The sequence below is a fragment of the Schistocerca nitens genome, chromosome 6 (genome assembly GCF_023898315.1).
Source record: "Schistocerca nitens isolate TAMUIC-IGC-003100 chromosome 6, iqSchNite1.1, whole genome shotgun sequence".
In the NCBI taxonomy this organism is placed as follows: Eukaryota; Metazoa; Arthropoda; class Insecta; order Orthoptera; family Acrididae; genus Schistocerca; species Schistocerca nitens.
This window is the reverse complement of record NC_064619.1, coordinates 511,589,357-511,616,150: the sequence shown is the minus strand read 5'-3', so window position 1 is coordinate 511,616,150 and position 26,794 is coordinate 511,589,357. Positions and strand designations below refer to the sequence as shown.

At 38.3% G+C, this 26,794-nt stretch overlaps 1 protein-coding gene across 1 annotated transcript in view; it reads left to right on the top strand.

Moving 5' to 3' along the window:
• Nucleotides 1-237: 237 nt before the first annotated feature.
• The window catches only part of LOC126263025 (uncharacterized), a 54,945-nt gene continuing 28,388 nt past the window's right edge, over nt 238-26,794 (top strand). Inside the window, exon 1 of the mRNA XM_049959991.1 lies at nt 238-355. Coding sequence (XP_049815948.1) covers nt 304-355 — 52 coding nt within the window. The 5' untranslated portion in view covers nt 238-303. The remainder of the gene's footprint in view (nt 356-26,794) is intronic.

Here is a 26,794-nt window from a genome sequence, read left to right as displayed (position 1 = left end):
GTGTGTGTGTGTGTGTGGTCTATTGTTGATGAAGGCCATAATGGCCGAAAGCTTTAATTGCGAAAGTCCTTTTGCTGTGCCTATCTGCAACTCAGCATCTCCACTATATGGTGAGTGGGAACTTTCCTTTTCATAATATTGTTAAATGACGAAAAATAAGAGACAAAATGTACACAATAACCCACCTTTAAAAACGTTATTGTCTATGACTTTCTTTTTCTTGGTTTTACTTTTAAATTAGCTGATGGTATGACATTTGTTTGATTTTCTTTTTTATTTCAACTTTTCATTTCTGTTCCAGAAATGCACCGAATATGCTCACTCTTCGATGTTCCATGTTTGAGCAGGAACAAAAGTAAGACCTGTTGATATACTTATCTAATGCTTTTAAATAATATAAATCAAGAGAGTGCAAAAATTATTTCTTAAAACAAAATCTGCAGTAGTGGTTGGAGGACACTTTTCTTTGCAGTTACTGCATATAACAAGCATAATTATTTCTAAAATGGCAAGCACATTTTCTTTTTCATAAAATATGCAAACAAAATTCACTGCATACAGTGTCAACTCTACATCAAGCAGTATACAGGAACAAATTACATCTAGAAATTCCTATGCAGATTTTAACATTTATAGCAAACAATTAGTGGTTATATCAAAGGGTAGCATTAGATTTAAATTTAAATTTAATAAGTATTAGATTTAAATTAACTTATGACTGAGATGGTGTGGTGTGTAGAAATACCAAAAAATGAAGACCCAGTGGATTAATTTAAGAGCTGAGATTGACGACATGAACAAGGATCTGTTATTGAAATGGGTGCAAGAGAAAAATGAAACTCAAGCCAAGTTATCCGTGGATATCATGCAAAATACTAGATCTCATAATAATAAGAAATAAATTTTGAATTACATAAGTAAGTGATACAAAGGAAAATATATGTGAGACAAATAAGTACCGTAGTGAGTCAGAACCTCACAAAAACAAATACAAACAAAATCGACTAAAAAAATTAAAACACTTTACTTAAAATATAGAAGACATTGTTTGATATTTAAAAACTAAAGAAGTAACATTCTCTTTGAATCTGAAAAATTGGCAAGTAGATGGATATAATACACTGAAAAAGTGTATGATAAAGAATATATAAGGGTTGACTGGAAAGTAATGCCTCCACCTTCGTAAGTCTTCAACAGTTGGCAGCATTGGTATGTGGGAGGCACTGGCTTGTTCTGTAGCATCATCTCTACAGCTCCAATTGGAAGGAAGCTTTAGCATTGAACGGTTGTGTTGTTGCAGGGTAAAGTATGAAACCCTGTGCAGACGGTCGGTCAATGTGATTTAAGCAACATGCAGTCATTGAATTCTTGACAGCAGATGGTGTCACTCCAAAGGAGGTTCATCAGAGAATGAAAGCAGTTTATGGTGATTGTGTTGATGTGAGTACTGTGCATTGTTGGGCGAGTAAGTTTAAAAATGTTGAGGCAGGAACATCTGACCTGCGTGACAAACAAAGAGTTGGACTCCTGTGACAGCAACCACCAAGTTTCACACAATAAATGTTGACTGATTGATTAAGGATGATTGTCATACCACTCAGAGAGAAACTGCAAGCACAATCAGCATTTCACATGAATGTGTGGTACACATTATTGCTTTGCATGGCCATCAGAAGTTCTGTGCACGATGGGTACCCTGGATGCTGACTCCTGAAATGAAAGGGCACAGACTTGTAATTTGCTAGGAACTTCTCTCATGTTACAAGAATGAAGGTGACGCCTTTCTCCAATCAATTGTGACAGGAGATGAAACATGGGTACACCATTACGACCTGGAGATGAAAAGTCAATCTATGGAATATTGACACAAAGACTCGCCCCAGAAGAAAGTAATTCAAAATGCAGCCCTCAGCTGGAAAAATCATGGCCTCAGTGCTCTGGATGCAGATGGTGTAATCTATGTTGATTTCCTTGATCATGGAACAACAATAAATTCAGATCATTACATCACAATGCTGCGAACTCTGAAATGACGGCTAACAAGGGTCTGAAAGAAAAAGGGAAATGTTTTCCTGCAGTATGACAATACCAAATCACACAATTCATGAGCCACCACAGCAGAACTTGAGAGATTGAATTTCACCATCGTATGGTATCCTCCATACAGTCCAGTTAGCACCATCTGACTTCCATCTGAGATATTGAATAGGTAATCCAGTGTGTAAAGGGAGATGAAAATCTAATAGTCTTGGTGGTTCGGAATGTGATTGTAGAGGTGGGAGTAGAAGAAATGGTTATGGGAGAATATGGTAATATGAACAAGAGAGGAGACAGACTAATTGAGTTCTGCTATAAATATCATTTGATCATAGTGAATACTCTGTTCAAGAATCACAAGAGGAGGATGTATACTTGGAAAAGGCCAGGAGACACTAGAAGATTTCAGTCAGATTATATCATGATTAGGCAGAGATTCCTAAATAAGATACTGGATTGTAAGGCATACCCAGAAGCAGATATAGACTCAGATCACAATTTAATAATGTTGAAAAATAGTCTGAAGTTTAAGAGACTACTCAGGAAGAATTCTCTAGAAAGGGCACTCACAGAAGTTAGAAAGAAAACCATAGGTACAAGGAAGGCAACTGTAAAGAAAATATGGATAACATATTAAATATTTCAGCTGATCGACAAAAGAAGGAAGTACAAAAATGTTCAGGGAAATTCAGAAATGGAGAAATGCAAGCCACTTAGAAATGAAATAAACGGGAAGTGCAGGGAAGCTAAGACAAAATTGCAGCATGAAAAACATGAAGAAGTTGGAAAAGAAATGCTTGTTGGAAGGACTGACTGAGCATATGGAAAAGTCAAAACAATCTTCAGTGAAACTAAAAGTAAGTATGGTGACATTAAGAGTGCAATGGGAATTCTACTGTTATATGTAGCAGAGAGAGTGGATTGCTAGAAGGAGTGTGTTGAAGCCCTCTACAAGGGGAAGTCCTGTCTGATGATCTGATAGAAGAAAAAATAGAGTTGACAGGGAAGAGATAAGATAAGGGATCCAGTGTTGGAATCAGAATTTAAAAGAGGTTTGGCAGATTTAAGGTGAAATAAGTCAGAAGGGATGGATAAGATTCCATTAGAATTTTCAAAATCGTTGGGGCAGTGGCAACAAAACGACTATTCACACTGCTGTGTAGAATGTATGAGACTGCTGATATACTATCAGACTTTTTGAAAAACAGCATCGACACAATTCCAAAGATGGCAAGAGCCAAGAAATGTGAGAATTATTACTATCAGCTTAACAGCTCATGCATCCAATTTGCTGAAAACAACGGTATACAGAAGAATGGAAAAGAAAATTGAGGATCTGTTAGACAGTGATCTGTTTAGTTTTAGGAAAGGTTATTATTATTCTTGTATCAGAAACATTCATAGGCACACAGTTAACATGTCATATAGTCTTTGACCAAAATTTGACCACTTCCAGTCCATTTTCTGTCACTTGAAGGAAGTCTTCTGGACTACAGGAGGCTGAACACAGTCAACCCTGAAGCATGTGATGGACAGTCTGGACTTCCCCACAATCACACTTAATATTGATTTCTGTACTGTAGCCCCATCTTGCCAGATTACAACTTGATATAGCCTCTCCTGATCTCAGCCTGTTCAAAGATTTCCATTCCTTGTCATGTCCTAGAGGCAGAGTTTCAGAAACTCTTTTCCAGCTAGAGAGGGGAAGTCTTACCCCTCCAAAGTTGCACCCTGGCATTTTCAGCAGTGGTACCTTTTATATTCTAAGGAAACTCTTTCTTGGCTTCAATCACTGCAAATGCAGTTTATTGTCATACAGGGCATAGGTTTGTTCTTGTTACATTTTCTTTTGTTCACCAGAGAGGCAGTTCTGTAGATGAGGTTGATAATGGAAGCAAGACGGAAGAAAAATAAAGACATATATCTAAAAACAAAGATGATGTGACTTACCAAACGAAAGCGCTGGCATGTTGATAGACACACAAACAAACACAAACATACACACAAAATTGGCCTTTACAAATTTCTGCTTGTGTCTGTATATGTGCAGATGGATATGTGTGTGTGTGTGTGTGTGTGTGTGCGTGAATGTATACCTGTCCTTTTTTCCCCCTAAGGTAAGTCTTTCCGCTCCCGGGATTGGAATGACTCCTTACCCTCTCCCTTAAAACCCACATCCTTTCCTCTCCTTCCCTCTTTCCTGATGAAGCAACTGTTAGTTGCAAAAGCTGAATTTTGTGTGTATGTTTGTGTTTGTTTGTGTGTCTATCAACATGCCAGTGGTTTCGTTTGGTAAGTCACATCATCTTTGTTTTTAGATATATTTTTCCCACGTGGAATGTTTCCCTCTATTATATTCATATCAGAAAAATAAAGACACATACACTGGATTTGTCAACCTGGAAAAAGAGTCTGAGAGTGTAAATTAATGCAATATGTTCGAAATTCTGAGAAAAATAGGGGTAAGCTATAGGGAAAGATGGGTAACATACAATATGTACAAGAACCAAGGGGCAACAATAAGACTGGAAGACCAAGAATGAAGTACATTGATGAAAAAGAGTGTAAGGCAGGGCTGTAATCTTTTGCCCATGCTGTTCTGTCTGTATATCAAAGAAGCAATGAGGGACATAAAAGAAAAAAGGTTCAAAAGTGGAATTAAAATTTGGGGTGATAGGACATCAATAATAAGATTTGCTGTTGATATTGCTGTCCTCAGTGAAAGTAAAGAAGAATTCAGGATGTTTTGAATGGAATAAACAGTTTAACAAGTACAGAATATGGATTGAGTGTAAATCAAAGAAAGACAAAAGTAATGAGAAATACCAGAAATGAGAACAGCGAGAAACTTTACATCAGAATTTGGGATCACAAAGAAGATGAAGTTAAGGAATTCTTCTACCTAGGTAACAAAATAACCCGTGATGGATGGAGCAAGGAGGACATTAAAAACAGACTAGCACTGGCAAAAAGGGAGCTCCTGGCTCAGAGAAGTCTGCTAGTACCAAACATGAATGCACATTTGGAGCACAGTATTGTATAGTAGTGAGACATGAACTGTGGGAAAACTGGAAGAGAAGATAATCAAAGCCTTTGAGATATGGTGTTACAGAAGAATGTTGAAAATTCAGTGGACTGATAAGGTAAGAAATTAGGTGATTTTCCACACGATTGGTGGGGAAAGGAACATATGGAAAACACTGACAAGAAGAGGGGCCAGGATGATAGGACATGTGCTGAGGCATCAAGGAATAAATTCCATGGTACTAGAGGGAGTTGGACAGGGTAAAAACTGCAGAGGAAGACAGAAACTGGAATACATCTAGCAAATAATTGAGAACATAGGTTGCAATTGCTACTCTGAGATGAAAAGGCTAGCACAGGAGAGAAATTTGTTGTGGGCTGCATCAAACTGGTCAGAAGACTGATGACTCAAAGAAAAGAAAAGAAAAGAAAAGAAAAGAAAAGAAAAGAAAAGAAAAGAAAAGAAAAGAAAAGAAAAGAAAAGAAAAGAAAAGAAAAGAAAAGAAAAGAAAAGAAAAGAAAAGAAAAGGCCATAAGAACTATCGATAGACATCTATAATGCATTACTAATGTAACCAATTCCCAGTTCAAGAATTCAGTAATACTTTACATGGCTTGAAAAACAAAATCAACAACAAAGTGGCAAGGACAGACAATTTCCTTGCTCAGTTACTAAAGAATGATGGAGATAAAGTGACAGAATTGTTCTACAAAGTTATAAGTGATAATGGAAGAGTGCCAGTGTAATTTACAAATTGTAAAGAGCACAATAATATCACTAAACAATGCTGTTGGCACAAGGTATGGTAGCTGATGACTAAGAACCTGGAAACAGCACATGGTATGATGCATAAGACATGGTCCATGGTGGCTGAACTCAGCACTAGAATTGCCATGCCCAGTTTACTGCTGCCAGGAGGCAAAAGTTTCCATCAGCAGGTCTGCCCATACCATGTGTTGTGTGCTCCCTCCATGACAGTGTTCCACACTATTCCACTGTGATAACCACCCATCTCATCTGCCTCCACCATGATGTCTGTTGGTGATGATATTAAAACCCTCCACCATGAAAAGGCCACACATGGCTGAAAATGGCCAGGCTTCGGCTGTGAGATGAAGACCCAGTCAGTGGACTGCCTACAACAGGAAACAATGCTGACACTGCTGGCTCCACTGGAGAGGCAGCATGGTGTGGAGGTGGAGACAATGGTCAGTCCACTGACAGTGATGGAGCTGAGGCCATATCCACCAGTGAGGATGAGAGGAGGTGGAAATTGTGGAGGTGGAGGAGGAGGAGCAGGAGCAGGGTAACGGTGGGTTAAAGTCCATGGGCTCCACATCAGTAGGTCCAGGTGTGAGCCTTGCTTGGGCCTAAGGTTACCAGGTGAAGGAAGGGTGCCATAATGTGTGAAAGGGGCAGCAATGGGATAGCGCACTGCTGTAACTGGGAGCCCATTCCTTGAACAATATCATGACTAACCCTGCCACCTAGCTGATTGGAAGACTGCAGCAGTAATGACTCATCAGGGTGTGGGCACAACTGATTTGCATGATGGGAAGGCTGCTCCTGATAAATATCCATCGCAAATAAATGCCAAACATTGTGGCTGACCAGAACACCCATTACACACTGTTGATGACAGCTCAAAGGCAATCCCAGGGGAAAACACAGCAGGCCATGGTGGTTTTGGTCATGAGAGTCAGGGTGCAACCAACTTTGATGAATTTCTTGCTCATAAAATATTGTGGCTCACTCTAAGTAACAATGTTCATGTCTAGAATGTACGCTCAGGCTAAATAATACAACCTGGACATTGCTTGTATAAGTTTCTTCATCACTTGTTTTATTTTTTCAGATCATGTACATTTGTACAACATTTCACAAATTAAACTTCCATTGAATACAAACGTTAACAAAACCATTTCCAGCCAAAATCCAGTAAATTCACAGTCTAACAAGATTTATAAGAGTGCTTCGCAAAGTCATAAAGTAGGCTAAAAATGGCATCTCCATATAATAATGTACAGGAATAAAAATGAAATCCATGTAGAAGATAGTTAACAGCAAATAGGAAATTAGCACTCCCCTCCTCCCCCCCCCCCCCCCCCCATTGGATCAAGACAGCAAAAAAATTACAAATTCAGAAGAAGTAACCAGTGCTTTTAATACACATATTAGTGAACAATTACTCTATGGTATAAAATCTTCCAAAAAAAATTCTACCACATCACCAGCAAATCTAAATAGAAACCCATACCGTCATCAGGGGTAGCATTGGCCCACTTTTCCACAATATTTGACATGTTAAGCTCTTGGTAGCTGACAGAGTACTGATAAACTGTAATACAATATTTTTTAAAGCATCTATATTCCATGTGTGACAAAATTAGTCTAGTGTTACAAAGTTTTAGAAACTGTTTATGACCATAATATTTTTTAAAAAAACTCTGCAAATGTTACCTTTCCTTGGGGTAACTTTGTCCTGCATTTTCAAGTCTGTCTACAAAAACCTAAAAAATGCAATGAGCCAATGTTCAACCAACCAAAAAGGATCATATAATTATAAAATGTTACTAAACTTCAATAAGTCATTTAAATCCCAAAATTGAGTTAGATAACTAACATTTAAGGAGAGAGAATGAAAAAGGAAATACCAATTAGTTTATCTTTATTTTATTATTTATTGTAAAAGCTCAGAATGGTTTAAATATTGTAGAAATTGATTAAATAAAGTTGTCCAATTCAGGAACTGAAAATTGATTCCTTTTAGATACCTTTTTGGGTTCTTTTATTTTGAACAACACATCTTTCCAAGAATATAACATTGAATCTGGTCTTTCAGGCCACGTCCAACTCTTAAGTCTCTTCTCCATGCATTCAACAACACAGCCCATCTCATTAATCTGTCTTATTTGTCCTGGATACTTTTCTCCATTGAAAAGGACATAATCCTCATTACAGTTTGATGAGCACTCCTCAGGCACTGAAAAAGTTTCATTTTTTTCACTTGATTCTTCCAGTTATACATCATCAGGATCATCATCACCTGAGCAACTTGACAGTCTGATTCTCTTCTATCTTTCCTTATTTTTCTGGGAAAATCGAGAAGAGGCAGGTATCTCAGCAGCAAGTGGTTTCAGATCATTAACTGAGATACTTTTCCCAGCAGGCACATTTAGCTTCTTTCTTCTTTTCTTAGCATCAGTTGAGGAACTTATATATTCACTTTGTTTTCTCTCTAACTGTTCTAGGAATGCCTCTCCTACCATGTCAACTTGATTTTTATTTGTCGGCAAGCATTCTATAAGCTTTTCCCTGATTAATTGAAAAATTCCTCACTTTTCAAAGCCGGATATAAGATTTTTGGATATGTTCACTTGTAAGCCATCCATTAGTTCATACAGGAGCACTATAGTAAACTTGGAGCTGGACTTGGACTCTTTCCACTTCCTCAAGATCCCCTGCCATAATTTTTTTCATTGGAGCAAAAACAGCAACATCCAATGGTTGTGTGAGATTACTGCTGTGAGGTGGTAAGCACACTAAACTAATGGCATTTTCCTTAAACACCTGAAGCACTTGTTGGTTAATATAGGAAGATAGTTATCACCAATACCACCAATGAGTACAACTGGTTGTTCTTCATGCTTCACTGCAGGGAGAAAGTGGGATAAAAAAGAATCTTGAAATGCCACTCCATCAAACCAGCCACTTTTGGTTCGGTTGTATCGAGTGTGCTGAGATCCGTTTTCCGTCCATGTGGACCAAATGTGCTCAGCTTTATACACTACATAAGGTGGCAAGTACCTGCCCTCAGCATTGCCACAGAACATTATAGAAGTTGAGCTCTTACTAAAGTTACAAATGTTTTCTACATATTTTGCACCTCATTTGCAAATCACATTCTTACTTCCTGGGTCATCACAGAGGTTCATTTCATCATAATTCCAGATTCTGGATGGTAAAAAATCTTTCACAGCTTCACTTAAGTTATCCATGTAACTGTTCAAGTCTGCTTCACTTTTGAACTCTGACCTTTTTGATGTTTGAGCTCATTCTAACAGAGAGTTCATTGTGGCATTTCAAAAAAGTATTTTGTCCACTCATAACCAGGCAAATTATTCTCGAATGCAGGAATATTGTCACCCTTTTTATCTAAATAACTTTTGATAGCCATACAAAAGTCCAGTTCATCAATCGGAAATCCAAAATCGCACAACTTTATGAGATGGTATTGAAAGAGAAGTTCTTCCTCATCTGTAAACAGTCAAGATCGACCTCCATTTTTTGAATGCTTGCCAGCAAGCTCGTTTTTTATGGTCAATCTGGGTATCCCAAACCTTTGTTTTGCTTCATGTTGCGTCATTTGATGTACACGAACCACTTCTAAACATTCTTCCAACTTCTCCAGTGAGTAATTTGCGTATAGTCTACAACCAAGTTTCTTCTTGTGTATTCATGGCATTGTCTGTAAAATAAGAAGAAAAACATTTTTTAGCCTCATTGGGAAGAATTCTGCTCAAAAGAGCAATTAATCTTTAAAATAATTACTGGTAGATAACGAAATAAACAACCTGTAAGCGTAACATCGTTTGGGCCAAAGTAAATCCAAAACATGGATATTCATTTCCATTTGTATGAAGTGCTAGATGTAGAATCTTTGTTTTCCTCTGGGCCAATGTTGCCTGCAAAGGGCCAATGTTACCCCAGCTGACAGTACTCCCTAGTTCTTCTTCTATCAATTCTAAAGAAATTATACTAGCAATTAGTAATTTAAGAACAAAATTTTCAACATGTGTGAATGAGATTCTGGATTATTTCATTAAAAATGCAGGTGACTACATTGCTGTACCATTAATCCACCTTTCCAACAGTTCATTCACAACTGGAATCTTTCCTTCCTGCTTAAAGATAATGAAACTCAAGCCACTATTTAGAAAAGAGAAGAAAGAAGCATAGCCAATTATAAACCTATTGTTTTGTAAAAGTGCAACATATTATCCACAGCCCAACATGGTTTCCAGAAAGACTGAAAAACAGAAACAGCAATGTTTGAAATTCTGATTGAAGTGCTCCAAAAACTTAATACTGAAGAAAAAATAACTGGCATATGGCTTGATATGTCTAAGGCGTTTGACATAGTAGACCATATCCTATTGTTTCAGAAATGTGGTAGTATTGGTATCAGAAGTATAAATTAACAACTGGCTTTGATCATATCTTACTGGCCACAAACAAGTAGTAGAAATACAGTTTCACGAAGATAATAAATCAACCAGACACTATTTTGATTACAAACAAGTCACATATGGCATACTGTAGGACTCAGTACTGGACCCCATCCTATTTTTGATATACATAAATGACCTATTATTAACCAAACAGTGTCACAGCACTATCCAACTCGCAGATGACACAAGCATTTTAGACAATGGGAGGACATTAGAAGTGTTACAGACTACACTAACTGAGACATTAACTAATGTTGTAAACTAGTTCAGCCAAACCAAATTAATAATAAATAAAAGTAAAACAGTAGCATTAAATTTTCATAATGTGAAGAGAAATAGTGAAGAGAATATAAAAAATTCAGATGTCAGACACAGATGTTGCAAGTGTAGCTAATATAAAATTACTGTGGCTCTGGCTCCAAGATACTCACATTATAGTATATTTAAGAGACTAAGTAGCACATGCTTCAAAACTATTGTCATAAGGACTGTCTGATGACTTTTTACTATGCTAATATACATTTGTTCTGAAGTATGTGATCACTTTCTGGGGTAACTAACCATTCTGCCTAAAAGTCTTTAGGATGCAAAAAAGAATAGTGAGAATCATGGGTAAAATAAAAAGGAACAACCCTGCAGAACACTATATAAAAGGATGGTGATTCTTCCTCTCTTGTGTATTTACCTCTTTGAAAGTGCAATGTTTATGAAGAAATATGAAATAACAATAACAGTGTCCTCCTAAAATATGAAATATCCTCATTGTCACACCACAAGACAGAAAATTGACTTTCACATGTTCTAAAGTGTGTGTGTGTGTGTGTGTGTGTGTGAGAGAGAATATATATATATATATATATATATATATATATATATATATATATATATATATATATATATTGTTTGTGTGTCTGTCGACCTGCCAGCACTTTCATTTGGTAAGTCACATCATCTTTGTTTTTACATATATTTTTCCTACGTGGAATGTTTCCCTGTATTATATATATAACATTCCACGTGGGAAAAATATATCTAAAAACACAGATGATGTGACTTACCGAACGAAAGTGCTGGCAGGTCGATAGACACACAAACAAACACAAACATACACACAAAATTCAAGCTTTTGCAACAAACTGTTGCCTCATCAGGAAAGAGGGGAAGGAGAGGGAAAGACGAAAGGATGTGGGTTTTAAGGGAGAGGGTAAGGAGTCATTCCAATCCCGGGAGCGGAAAGACTTACCTTAGGGGGAAAAAAGGACGGGTGTACACTCGCACTCACACACACATATCCATCCACACATATGCAGACACAAGCAGACGTATTTAAAGACAAAGAGTTTGGGCAGAGATGTCAGTCGAGGCGGAAGTGCAGAGGCAAAAATGTTGTTGAATGACAGGTGAGGTATGAGTGGCGGCAACTTGAAATTAGCGGAAATTGAGGCCTGGTGAGTAACGGGAAGAGAGGATATATTGAAGAGCAAGTTCCCATCTCCGGAGTTCGGATAGGTTGGTGTTGGTGGGAAGTATCCAGATAACTCGGACGGTGTAACACTGTGCCAAGATGTGCTGGCCGTGCACCAAGGCATGTTTAGCCACAGGGTGATCCTCATTACCAACAAACACTGTCTGCCTGTGTCCATTCATGCGAATAGACAGTTTGTTGCTGGTCATTCCAACATAGAATGCATCACAGTGTAGGCAGGTCAGTTGGTAAATCACACAGAAGAACCACAAAAGTGCCCCACTTGTGACAGGATACTTTCCGGGACTGGACCAGACTCTGAATGTGGCTCTCCAGCAGGGATATGACTTCCTCAAATCCTGCCCTGAAATGAGAACCATCCTTCATGAAATCCTCCCCACTCCACCAAGAGTGTCTTTCCGCCGTCCACCTAACCTTCGTAACCTGTTAGTTCATCCCTATGAAATCCACAAACCACCTTCCCTACCCTCTGGCTCCTATCCTTCTAACCGCCCACGGTGTAAAACCTGTCCCATGCACCCTCCCACCACCACCTACTCCAGTCCTGTAACCCGGAAGGTGTACACGATCAAAGGCAGAGCCACGTGTGAAAGCACCCACGTGATTTACCAACTGACCTGCCTACACTGTGATGCATTCTATGTGGGAATGACCAGCAACAAACTGTCTATTCGCATGAATGGACACAGGCAGACAGTGTTTGTTGGTAATGAGGATCACCCTGTGGCTAAACATGCCTTGGTGCACGGCCAGCACATCTTGGCACAGTGTTACACCGTCCGGGTTATCTGGATACTTTCCACCAACACCAACCTATCCGAACTCCGGAGATGGGAACTTGCTCTTTAATATATCCTCTCTTCCTGTTACCCACCAGGCCTCAATCTCCGCTAATTTCAAGTTGCCGCCACTCATACCTCACCTGTCATTCAACAACGTCTTTGCCTCTGCACTTCCGCCTCGACTGACATCTCTGCATAAACTCTTTGTCTTTAAATATGTCTGCTTGTGTCTGTATATGTGTGGATGGATATGTGTGTGTGTGCGAGTGTATACCCGTCCTTTTTCCCCCTAAGGTAAGTCTTTCCACTCCCGGGATTGGAATGACTCCTTACCCTCTCCCTTAAAACCCACATCCTTTCGTCTTTCCCTCTCCTTCCCCTCTTTCCTGATGAGGCAATAGTTTGTTGCGAAAGCTTGAATTTTGTGTGTATGTTTGTGTTTGTTTGTGTGTCTATCGACCTGCCAGCGCTTTCGTTTGGTAAGTCACATGATCTTTGTTTTTGGATATATTTTTCCCACGTGGAATGTTTCCCTCTATTATATATATAAAAACAAAGATGATGTGACTTACCAAATGAAAGTGCTGGCAGGTCGACAGACACACAAACAAACCCAAACATACACACAAAATTCAAGCTTTCGCAACAAACTGTTGCCTCATCAGGAAAGAGTGTGTCTGTATATGTGTGGATGGCTATGTGTGTGTGTGCGAGTGTATACTCATCCTTTTTTCCCCCTAAGGTAAGTCTTTCCGCTCCCGGGATTGGAATGACTCCTTACCCTCTCCCTTAATCCCGGGAGCGGGAAGACTTACCTTAGGGGGAAAAAAGGACAGGTATACACTCGCACACACACATATCCATCCACACATATACAGATACACCTACAAAGGTTAGGTGGTTGTGTTGCCGCCAAAACACGTTAAAGGACGGAGAAATTCGGGAAAATTTCGAAAAAACTGCGTGTAATACATTAAAAGGAGTGGTTTTGTGGTGGCAGATTATAAAAATGAGGCTAACAATTGTCTGACGAAAAAAAAATGACGTTAAAACCTGTGTGAAGCGGATAAAAATTATCAGTGATGTGGGAAAAACGGAAATGGAAATAAAGCGAAAGTTATTAGAACTAGCCGAAATGGTTGTTTAAAAGGTGAAAGGAACTGTTTGTGAACTAGAAATGGTGGATTTTATAGCGGCGGTAGTGTTGAAAGCGGTAAAAAAATTTTTTTGGTTATGGTTTGGAAGTGGGTTACGTATTATTAAGTATATATAGGCGGGATAAAATTGTATAGCAGATTACGGTAAAAAGGAGAAGGTGAATACAAAGTGAAACTACTGGCAAAACCAGAAAGAGAAAATAAGACGACAGAAAAGATTTCGAAATGCAACAGTGACAATTACAAACGTAATTGTTGGGTTCAAATTACTGATATCAATATAATAGAGGGAAACATTCCACGTGGGAAAAATATATCTAAAAACAAAGATGATGTGACTTACCAAATGAAAGTGCTGGCAGGTCGACAGACACAAAAACAAACACAAACATACACACAAAATTCAAGCTTTCGCAACAAACTGTTGCCTCATCAGGAAAGAGGGAAGGAGAGGGAAAGATGAAAGGATGTGGGTTTTAAGGGAGAGGGTAAGGAGTCATTCCAATCCCGGGAGCGGAAAGACTTACCTTAGGGGGAAAAAAGGATGGGTATACACTCGCACACACACACATATCCATCCACACATATACAGACACAAGCAGATATATATATATATATATATATATATATATATATATATATATATATATATATATAAACAAAGATGATGTGACTTACCGAACGAAAGCGCTGGCAGGTCGATAGACACACAAACAAACACAAACACACACACAAAATTCAAGCTTTCGCAACAAACTGTTGTGTGTGTGTGTGTGTGTGTGTGTGTGTGTGTGTGTGTGTGTGTGTGTGTAATAATGTACTAATGAATACAATTTTTGTTTATTTATTTATTTACTTATTTATTGTTTCACTCTGACTTATAATTAAGCCACTTTAACTAGAAAATTACAACTGAAAATATGAATAAAGTTATACTAATTATTACAGTCTTTACATACTACAAGTGGAGAGTCATATTTTCAGAATATATAAGTAAGTGATAAAGAATGTTGCTTATATATGTATATAAGGATAAGGTTTAGTGGATCAAATAAATAACACAAATACAACATCTAATGCCAACTCACTCCTCCATAACTGACTGACTGCTTATTATTGCTTGTTACACATCAGTCAACAAGTACAAACATATATGCTGTCATAAAATGCACTGATCTTTTACATCCAAAGAGTTCCATATAATTAAATACTTCAGGTCAAATGTCTTCAGAGTGAATCATGCAAATAGGAATAATGAACATGATTTTCAACTATAATTATAAATTCAAATTAAAATGGAAATAAATCTTATCATTTTATACACTGGTTCTATTTATGAAAAATATAAGAATAAATTAGGTTTTCGGATTTTGATTCAGCTGGATCTTGTCACAAATTTAATGTATCGTATTCCACAGTAAGAGAAAGAGAGAGAGAGAGAGAGAGAGAGAGAGAGAGAGAGAGAGACCAGTTCCAATACAGTGGACAACCCAGAAATTTGTAAGCATGAACATGTGAACAAAATTCTGACACGAAAATAATGGAATGGCCCAAGGCTTTTTTTAACAAGTAAAAAATAAAAGACAGTTGACTTTCAAAAACTGAAATTGTCCTGTGTCTTTAGACATTGTGGCACTTAAGTATTGTTGTAAATTACCTAAAAGAAATTAAATTTGCAAATGGCATAAGAAAATGTTTAGTTAATTATTTAAATCACATTAGTTAAAAATGTATTCAGTACAGAATGTTTCACAAAAAAATGTTCAATTTATAATGTTTGTGGACAACAGGCTTCACGAAATTGTTCAGTTTATAATGTTCTTTGTATTTAGCACACAATGCCTAAATACACATTTATATCAATATTAGTGTTTCTAGCAGCAGATAAGAACACTTAAATTATGTTCATTTGCACTTGAAGAAAAAGGATAGTTGTCACTTTACAAAAAGTGCTGTGAATATTATCATATTAAAACTTGTCTTCTCTTCAATTATTTATTTCCATGTCCTTGATAATAGATCATATTATTGACTGTAATGTATAATTTCTTTTCAAATCATGGCTCGGTAGAACATCTTTCATATGAGTCTAATCCCTTTTAACATCTTGGCTTAGTAGAATGTCGGGTACATAACCAGTTTGTTTCTGGTAACACTATAACCTATATGTAAGTAAATGTGTATCTGGCCTAAATACTTCAGTATAACTTATTTTCTGGGAGAAATAGACGAATTTAAACTTTTTCTTAGTAAGTAAACCTGGCCTTGGTAAATCAAAGTTGAATTTGTAATTAAGATAAATATCTACTCAAATTTTTAACATATCAACATATAAGTGAAAAGAGAAAATAATAGTACCATTATTTAAACATATGCAAAGACATTATTAAAATTTGTGACTGACGAATTAATGCTGTTATGAACATATTAAACAAAATCATCCCTTATGTTAATGTACTTGATAAATTAACTTCTCAAAACGTGCATAAATTAACTTCTCAAAATGCTGTATAATTCTCTTTCAAATAATTTTAATAATTCATTTCTTATTGCCAGACTTGTTTCAATTTTTTTATGTGATCAAAATGGTCAGCAACATTCTGACATTCAAAATATTTCTTCATGTTCAATTCTTCTCCTTTTTCCATTGTTTACCTTTCATTACAACAATCATTAAATGTTATTTTCACGTTTTTCTGTTGACTAACAGAACCATAGCAATCACATAATGAGCTTTCTCCATGTAGACTTTGCCATATTCAAACATGTCACCATACTATAAAATAAATTCCCCAAACCATAACATAAAAATAATTGTTAGCAGCAGCATAATTAAAAACATCATCATTATTATATTTCCTCTCCTATCAACATCTTTTTGATATTCCACAAAGAAAACACCTTGTTTGTAAATGACACTAGCACTGTTCTTACCTGCAGATGACACTAGCATCATTCTTACAGAGAAAACATGAACACAGCTACAAGAAACCATAAATAAAATTATAGACCAGCTAAATGACTGGCTTGGAGGAAATAAACTAATAATAAACACATCCAAAACAAAACAACTGTTCTTTATTTCTGTTTAAAAGGGGAGGGGAAGCCTGCAACACCTCTGTGACAATAAATGCCAGTGGAATTACACCCTCACTGGAAACAAAATTTTTAGGCACATGGCTTCCACATGATTTAAAATAGCAGTAATTTACCCCCTTCTGAGCCAAAGTTAGATTTAACCTTGAGTAGTGAAGATCATCCTTTCTCCTAGTAGTGTAGCCATGTACACTGCTATTACTTTTGAATTCATTCAGATCGTTAATAACAAATTTGATAAGTGAATATTAAAACATGTCTTCTCTTCACTTATTTATTTCCATGTCCTTGATATATATATCCTGTATATGTGCAGATGGATATGTGTGTGTGCGCGCGAGTGTACACCTGTCCTTTTTTCCCCCTAAGGTAAGTCTTTCCACTCCCGGGATTGGAATGACTCCCTACCCTCTCCCTTAAAACCCACATCCTTTTGTCTTTCCCTATCCTTCCCTCTTTCCTGATGAAGCAACCTTGGGTTACAAAAGCTTGAATATTTGTGTGTTTGTTTGTGTGTTTTTTATTGGTTCAAATGGCTCTGAGCACTATGGGACTCAACTGCCATGGTCATCAGTCCCCTAGAACTTAGAACTACTTAAACCTAACTAACCTAAGGACATCACACACGTCCATGCCCGAGGCAGGATTCGAACCTGCGACCATAGTGTTTTTTATTGTGTCTATCAACATACCAGCACTTTCTCGTGTGGAACTGTATATACTGTGTTTTGTCAAAGTTTAATGAGAGCCCATTTGCAGAGAACCACTTAATGATTTTCTGAAAAATATCGTTTACAATTTCATCAGTTAATTCTAGTCTGTTGGGTGTGATAGCTATATTTGTATCATCTGCATTATGATTTGCACACAAAGCAAGCTTCCACACTGTTCAAATTGCCTAATTTGCCCAGATCCGTACTATTCTGTAGTATGGAATTATATTGTGGGATAGCACATCTGTTAGCTCAGTAATCTTCTTGAACCAAAAAAGAGCTATAAGAGCAATGCACTGTGTGCAACAGACTGACTCCTGCTGGTCCCTCATTCAGAAGTCTTCAGTCCTCCCTCTCCCATGTATCTTTCATTCCAGAAACTAGTAAATACATGAGGAAGAATTTCAGAGAGATATATAAAAACTTTAAGGCACATGAACATAATACCAGGCAAAAATAAAAATCCATGTCCAGTTAATAAGGACAACAGCTTTTGAAACCTCCCCTACAAATAGCACAATACAAATGTACAATGCTCTGCCAAATAAAATAAAAGTTATTTCTTCATTGTCACTGTTTCATACATCACTAAGGGCATTATTATTAGATTATTGCTTTTATTCAGTGGCAGAATTCTGAACCCATGTGATCTACAAAAGATGTGAAGCAAGAATATGCAAAAACTGCTACTGCTGCTAAAGCAAGATCAAACAGAATGAATTAATTGTGCTATTAAAATAATTTTTTATGTGATGTATAGAAGAGATTTAGTGGATGAATAAAGAAATAAAATATGGTTCTTTGACATATCATCACAGCATATGCTTCAACCCATCAACTTCCTATTATAGATGATTCTGCACATAGTGCATTTGTAATCCAACTACAGTCAGTTCAAGCACATGTATTTTATTCACTTATTCCATCAGAAAATACACTCCTGGAAATTGAAATAAGAACACCGTGAATTCATTGTCCCAGGAAGGGGAAACTTTATTGACACATTCCTGGGGTCAGATACATCACATGATCACACTGACAGAACCACAGGCACATAGACACAGGCAACAGAGCATGCACAATGTCGGCACTAGTACAGTGTATATCCACCTTTCGCAGCAATGCAGGCTGCTATTCTCCCATGGAGACGATCGTAGAGATGCTGGATGTAGTCCTGTGGAATGGCTTGCCATGCCATTTCCACCTGGCGCCTCAGTTGGACCAGCGTTCGTGCTGGACGTGCAGACCGCGTGAGACGACGCTTCATCCAGTCCCAAACATGCTCAATGGGGGACAGATCCGGAGATCTTGCTGGCCAGGGTAGTTGACTTACACCTTCTAGAGCACGTTGGGTGGCACGGGATACATGTGGACGTGCATTGTCCTGTTGGAACAGCAAGTTCCCTTGCCGGTCTAGGAATGGTAGAACGATGGGTTCGATGACGGTTTGGATGTACCGTGCACTATTCAGTGTCCCCTCGACGATCACCAGTGGTGTACGGCCAGTGTAGGAGATCGCTCCCCACACCATGATGCCGGGTGTTGGCCCTGTGTGCCTCGGTCGTATGCAGTCCTGATTGTGGCGCTCACCTGCACGGCGCCAAACACGCATACGACCATCATTGGCACCAAGGCAGAAGCGACTCTCATCGCTGAAGACGACACGTCTCCATTCGTCCCTCCATTCACGCCTGTCGCGACACCACTGGAGGCGGGCTGCACAATGTTGGGGCGTGAGCGGAAGACGGCCTAACGGTGTGCGGGACCGTAGCCCAGCTTCATGGAGACGGTTGCGAATGGTCCTCGCCGATACCCCAGGAGCAACAGTGTCCCTAATTTGCTGGGAAGTGGCGGTGCGGTCCCCTACGGCACTGCGTAGGATCCTACGGTCTTGGCGTGCATCCGTGCGTCGCTGCGGTCCGGTCCCAGGTCGACAGGCACGTGCACCTTCCGCCGACCACTGGCGACAACATCGATGTACTGTGGAGACCTCACGCCCCACGTGTTGAGCAATTCGGCGGTACGTCCACCCGGCCTCCCGCATGCCCACTATACGCCCTCGCTCAAAGTCCGTCAACTGCACATACGGTTCACGTCCACGCTGTCGCGGCATGCTACCAGTGTTAAAGACTGCGATGGAGCTCCGTATGCCACGGCAAACTGGCTGACACTGACGGCGGCGGTGCACAAATGCTGCGCAGCTAGCGCCATTCGACGGCCAACACCGCGGTTCCTGGTGTGTCCGCTGTGCCGTGCGTGTGATCATTGCTTGTACAGCCCTCTCGCAGTGTCCGGAGCAAGTATGGTGGGTCTGACACACCGGTGTCAATGTGTTCTTTTTTCCATTTCCAGGAGTGTATTACTGCCATTATCAACACTTTTCTCATCTGAGTGGTCTGAACAAAAGTTTCCCATCTTACATGGCATTCATTATATAATATTATTAGGACTTGTAACAGGACATCTTCCTCTAGTATTACTTTTCCTCAACAGTAGTAGTCAATACCAGTACTGGCAGAAGTAAAGCTGTGAGTACCGGGCGTGAGTCGTGCTTCGGTAGCTCAGTTGGTAGAGCACTTGCCCGCGAAAGGCAAAGGTCCCGAGTTCGAGTCTCGGTCGGGCACACAGTTTTAATCTGCCAGGAAGTTTCAATACCAGTACTATTTTTCAAATTTTGGACAGATCAATATTATGTCAGCTGCTTTCCTGAAAGCTTTCATACAACTTTATACCCAGTATGTCATATCTTGAGCTAAAATATATCTAAATGAATTATTTTATAAAATGTTTTCGTCTTGATGTTTTAATTGATAAGTACTAGTTCTGAACACACAAAATTTCTATTATTTATTACAAAATACTGTACTTATTTATCGTAAAACTCGAAACATGTATTTAACATGCATGGGCAATGTTATAATAATTACATTTAGATTATTGATACACAATATAAATAGATTAGATGCTATTAAGTAAAAGATCTCTTAAGTATATTTAACATAGCATTCCTGAGGTCAAATCATGTCAGCACCATACTGTACGGGCACTTCAATATAAGCCATTTTTTTAACTCATTTTTAAAAATTGTACCAGAAAGCTGTTTCAGGTTGTTTGGCAGAGAATTATAAAATATTGCTCCCTTAATGAATGGGGTATTTGTTGTTAGATTCAATTGTCTGCTTACCATATGAAAGCCTGATTTGTGTCTTGTATTGTATTATTGGATTTCCATATTCCTGTTTGTCACTTTTTTGTCTTTTTTCACTAATAGACTAATAGTACTGTGTACTATGTTTACTTCTGCATTCATTTATGAAATAATGTTCGAAAGTGATAATGAAATGACAACTAGCAGAAATTCATTTGTTAAGAAAAATTGTAAACCCTTTGAAAAATTGTTATTTCTGCAGAGTGTGAGACTTGTAAGCATGCCTCTAATGTGATTGAACATATTTTTGAATGTATAAAATTGAAAGACTGTTAGTATGTTACAAAATATATGTACATAAAAACAGAAATTCTGCAACAACAATCTTCAAATTTATTTAGTTCAATTCAACTGTGGGGACCTAAAATGTGATAATTTCACCTTCAAGAAACAGACCCCTGGACATGAAAAACTGAAGACAACTCAACATGACAAGTTAATTAAACTATAAAGTTTATTGTAATCATCACTCCTCTCAAATCTTCATAAAAGACTAATGTGGACAATAGGTGGAGTTAGGAAGGAGGGAGGAGATTACAAACTATAGTTCAAAGTTCTTATTATACGTGAAATTTCATCTCAAAAGACATTTTACTTGTAAAGAATATTTAAATTATTTCTATTATAAATAAAAATAAAGCTGAGTAGCGTCCAGTGGCAGCTACCCATGAATATAACATCACAACACAGGCTGGTGGAATGGATAGTTGTGGCCATGCTCCTAACAGCAGCATAATGAACCTTATCACTGGAAAATTTGTCCAAAACTTTGCTCCATTTGCCTGAGAAAATGCAAAAGTCAACATCAGTGTGTGTATTCATAGATAGAAAACACATGAATATAGAACTTGATATAAATATACAAGTGATAAATGCTCAGTAACAGATTCTGACACTGTAATGCAAACTGATTCGATGTGCAACATGTTGTATACATATTTGAATTACTGACAAAGTCCAGCAGATAATAAAATAATTTATAATACAAAAATGTGTACATCAAAATCATTATTCATTCAAACAGAAGAGAGAGAGAACAGTTAGAAAGAGATAACAATGATAGATTTTAAGGTAGAGAAAAATGATGTAGCACGGAAAATGAGGAGGAAACAGTGCTCCAAAAGCTTGAGGCTGCACGCTTGCTGAGCACATAATATACAGGGTGTTACAAAAAGGTACGGCCAAACTTTCAGGAAACGTTCCTCACACACAAAGAAAGAAAATATGTTATGTGGACATGTGTCCGGAAACGCTTACTTTCCATGTTAGAGCTCATTTTATTACTTCTCTTCAAATCACATTAATCATGGAATGGAAACACACAGCAACAGAACATACCAGCGTGACTTCAAACACTTTGGTACAGGAAATGTTCAAAATGTCCTCTGTTAGCGAGGATACATGCATCCATCCACCCTCCGTTGCATGGAATCCCTGATGCGCTGATGCAGCCCTGGAGAATGGCGTATTGTATCACAGCCATCCACAATACGAGCATGAAGTCTCTACATTTGGTACCGGGGTTGCGTAGACAAGAGCTTTCAAATGCCCCCATAAATGAAAGTCAAGAGGGTTGAGGTCAGGAGAGCGTTGAGGCTATGGAATTGGTCTGTCTCTACCAATCCATCGGTCACCAAATCTGTTGTTGAGAAGCGTACGAACACTTCGACTAAAATGTGCAGGAGCTCCATCGTGCATGAACCACATGTTGTGTCGTACTTGTAAAGGCACATGTTCTAGCAGCACAGGTAGAGTATCCTGTATGAAATCATGATAACGTGCTCCATTGAGAGTAGGTGGAAGAACATGGGGCCCAATCAAGGCATCACCAACAATGCCTGCCCAAACGTTCACAGATAATCTGTGTTGATGATGTGATTGCACAATTGCGTGTGGATTCTCGTCAACCCACACATGTTGATTGTGAAAATTTACAATTTGATCATGATGGAATGAAGCCTCATCCGTAAAGAGAACATTTGCACTGAAATGAGGATTGACACATTGTTGGATGATCCATTCGCAGAAGTGTACCCATGGAGGCCAATCAGCTGCTGATAGTGCTTGCACACACTGTACCTGGTATGGAAACAACTGGTTCTCCCGTAGCACTCTCCATACAGTGACGTGGTCAATGTTACCTTGTACAGCAGCAACTTCTCTGACGCTGACATTAGGGTTATCGTCAACTGCACGAAGAATTGCCTCGTCCATTGCAGCTGTCCTTGTCATTCTAGGTCTTCCCCAGTCACGAGTCATAGGCTGGAATGTTCTGAACTCCCTAAGACGCCGATCAATTGCTTCGAACGTCTTCCTGTCGGGACATCTTCGTTCTGGAAATCTGTCTCAATACAAACGTACCGCGCCACGGCTATTGCCCCATGCTAATCCATACATCAAATAGGCATCTGCCAACTCCACATTTGTAAACATTGCACTGACTGCAAAACCACGTTCGTGATGAACACTAACCTGTTGATGCTACGTAGTGATGTGCTTGATGCTAGTACTGTAGAACAATGAGTTGCATGCCAACACAAGCACCAAAGTCAACATTACCTTCCTTCAATTGGGCCAACTGGCAGTGAATTGAGGAAGTACAGTACACACTGATGAAACTAAAATGAACTCTAACATGGAAATTAAGTGTTTCCGGACACATGTCCACATAACGTCTTTTCTTTATTTGTGTGTGAGGAATGTTTCCTGAAAGTTTGGCCGTACCTTTTTGTAACACCCTGTATAAATGAACATGTATTCCTCTGGGTGGGAGGGGGAGGGGGGACAGGGGGGGGGGAGGGGGGAGGGTTATTTTACATTATCATTCAAAGTTGACATACTGCAGACAAAGCAAAGAAAATAAAATTGATTACATGTATGTACATAATTCTGACAGTTGTGAATGCATTTTTCAATACATAATTAGTACAAAGAAATATTCAATTCTTTTTCCAATTAAAAACCTTTTTCATTCAGCTTCAATATCCTTATGAATCATCTCCACCCTTCTGTTTATATAGTTTCAAAGAAGTAATGTTTCTGAGCCAAGGAAGTGTCCTAGATTTTGGAAAAAATTAAATAAATTGATCATGTGGCATTGTTGGCCTCGAGGCTCCATCTAGGGAAGTTCAGCCACTGGGTTGCAAGTCTCATTTGAGGTGATGCCACATTCACCAAGTCCATGAGCAGAGAAAATCTCCAACCTGGTTGAGAATTGAACCCATGCCCACTGCATGGGAGGCAAACATGTAACCACTCAGCTAAGCAGGCAGACAGATTTTGGATAAATTAAATGATATACATTAGGATGTGGATTTTCCAAAATTCTGAATAGACCAATATATATGTGATTTCAGTTGTACATAATCTCATCCCAATTTTTGTTGTTTTCACATTACCATTAAGCCTTCTTTTCATGTTTCTACTTGTTTTCTCATAGTTTCTTTGACAATTTCTTCACATATTTGTTCAGTCAAAATTGTACATGGTGGATTCTCGTGAGTTCAGAAAGAATATCTGCAGGTTTTTTGTGATGCATACTTTAAAAAGATGAAAATCCAGTAGAACTGTGTTGTAAGCTGTTCATAATGTCCTCAGGGTCACTCACATGTGCATACCATTTCAGATGTTTATGATTACAATGTGTACAATACAAACAACGAATCTCACGCATGTATCTCTCTGTGGGATTCACTGATGAACTATATAACAAAAGTAAAATATGTGCAATTCTACACCATTCTGTAAATTACTTCAAGTCCTTTGACAAAAACTATGAACCATTACCTGGCAAAATAACTTTTTGGGTTTTTGAAAAAGTCTTTTCAAATTTTGAAATAATTTCTTTGCTTGTAGCTTTCCTAACAGAGTACAACTTTATGAATTTGGAGAAAACTTGTACAGCGACAAAAATATGTAAGTGTCCATCTTTACTTTTTGGGAAAATTCCACAGATTTTTTAGGAATAATGTTTTGCATTTCACCTTAACATGTCCTTTAACTTTCCTTGAGTCTCTAGTACTTATCACAAGTTAATAGCCAGCTGCGGTGGTCTCGCGGTTCTAGGCGCTCAGTCTGGAACTGCGCGACTGCTACGGTCGCAGGTTCGAATCCTGCCTCGGGTATGGATGTGTGTGATGTCCTTAGGTTAGTTCGGTTTAAGTAGTTCTAAGTTCTAGGGGACTGATGACCATAGCTGTTAAGTCCCATAGTGCTCAGAGCCATTTGAACCATTTGAACAAGTTAATAATTATTTTCTTACCTTTTTGGCAATACTACAAAAATAAACATTTTTGTTGTTATTGCATACATTTTTTAATACCACATTTGTGTATCTAATTAATCTCTCTGCTTTGTCCACTAGACAACATAATTTCCAACAATTAGACTCTTCATTTCTTCTTCTGAATATTGTTCCTTTGAAATCTTGTAATATTTGTCAAATTTCTCATATTTCTTTTTACTCGAACAGCTTTTTCCCAGTCTTCAGTTGTGATCATGATTCTCACTTCTGCTAATTTTATTGCTGATGGACCTAATAATATTATCATCATGTATGCCTTTCATATATAGTTCATCTTAAATGCTTTTTTCTCATACGAATCAAAAGTTTCAGTAATTATTCCTAATGGCTTTCTGGAGAATGCATCTGCAATAACATTGTCACAGCTTTTAACATATTTTGTTTCATAATCAGATTGTTGTAAATTGCGGTAAGTCACTGAGAGAAAGCCTGCACTCCTGAAGATAGCTTAAGCCTTTGTGATCTGAATATACCTTTTTATCACTTGCCGCAGGTTCTAAACTCTGTAAATGCCAAATGTGTTGCTAATAACTTGTTTTTGGTAGCTGCATAAGATATTTTATGCTTTAAAATCATTATGCTTGCAAAATCAGTTGTTGTTGTTGTGGTCTTCAGTCCTGAGACTGGTTTGATAGTGCTCTCCATGCTACTCTATCCTGTGCAAGCTTCTTCATCTCCCAGTACTTACTGCAACCTGCATCCTTTTGAATCTGTTTAGTGTATTCAACTCTTGGTCTCCCTCTACGATTTTTACCCTCCACGCTGCCCTCCAACACTAAATTGGTGATCCCTTGATGCCTCAGAACATGTCCTACCAACCGATCCCTTCTTCTAGTCAAGTTGTGCCACAAACTTCTCTTCTCCCCAATCCTATTCAATACCTCCTCATTAGTTATATGATCTACCCATCTAATCTTCAGCATTCTCCTGTAGCACCACATTTCAAAAGCTTCTATTCACTTCTTGTCCAAACTAGTTATCGTCCATGTTTCACTTTCATACATGGCTACACTCCATACAAATACTTTCAGAAACGACTTCCTGACACTTAAATCTTTACTCAATGGTAACAAATTTATCTTCTTCAGAAACGCTTTCCTTGCCATTGCCAGTCTACATTTTATATCCTCTCTACTTTGACCATCATCAGTTATTTTGCTCCCCAAATAGCAAAACTCCATTACTACTGTATGTGTCTCATTTCCTAATCTAATTCCCTCAGCATCATCCGACTTAATTCGACTACATTCCATTATCCTCGTTTTGCTTTTGTTGATGTTCATCTTATTCTCTCCTTTCAAGACACTGTCCATTCCGTTCAACTGCTCTTCCAAGTCCTTTGCTGACTCTGACAGATTTACAATGTCATCGGCGAACCTAAAAGTTTTTTTTTTTTTTTTTCTCCATGGATTTTAGTACCTACTCCGAACTTTTCTTTCATTTCCTTTACTGCTTGCTCAATATACAGATTGAATAGCATCGGGGAGAGGCTACAACCCCGTCTCTAAGTCTACAAATGCTAGAAACATAGGTTTGCCCTTCCCTAATCTAGCTTCTAAGGTTAGTCGTAGGGTCAGTATTGCCTCACATGTTCCAACATTTCTATGGAATCCAAACTGATCTTCCCCAAGGTCAGCTTCTACCAGTTTTTCCATTCGTCTGTAAAGAATTCGCGTTAGTATTTTGCATCTGTGACTTATTAAACTGATTGTTTGGTAATTTTCACATCTGTCAGCACCAGCTTTCTTTGGGATTG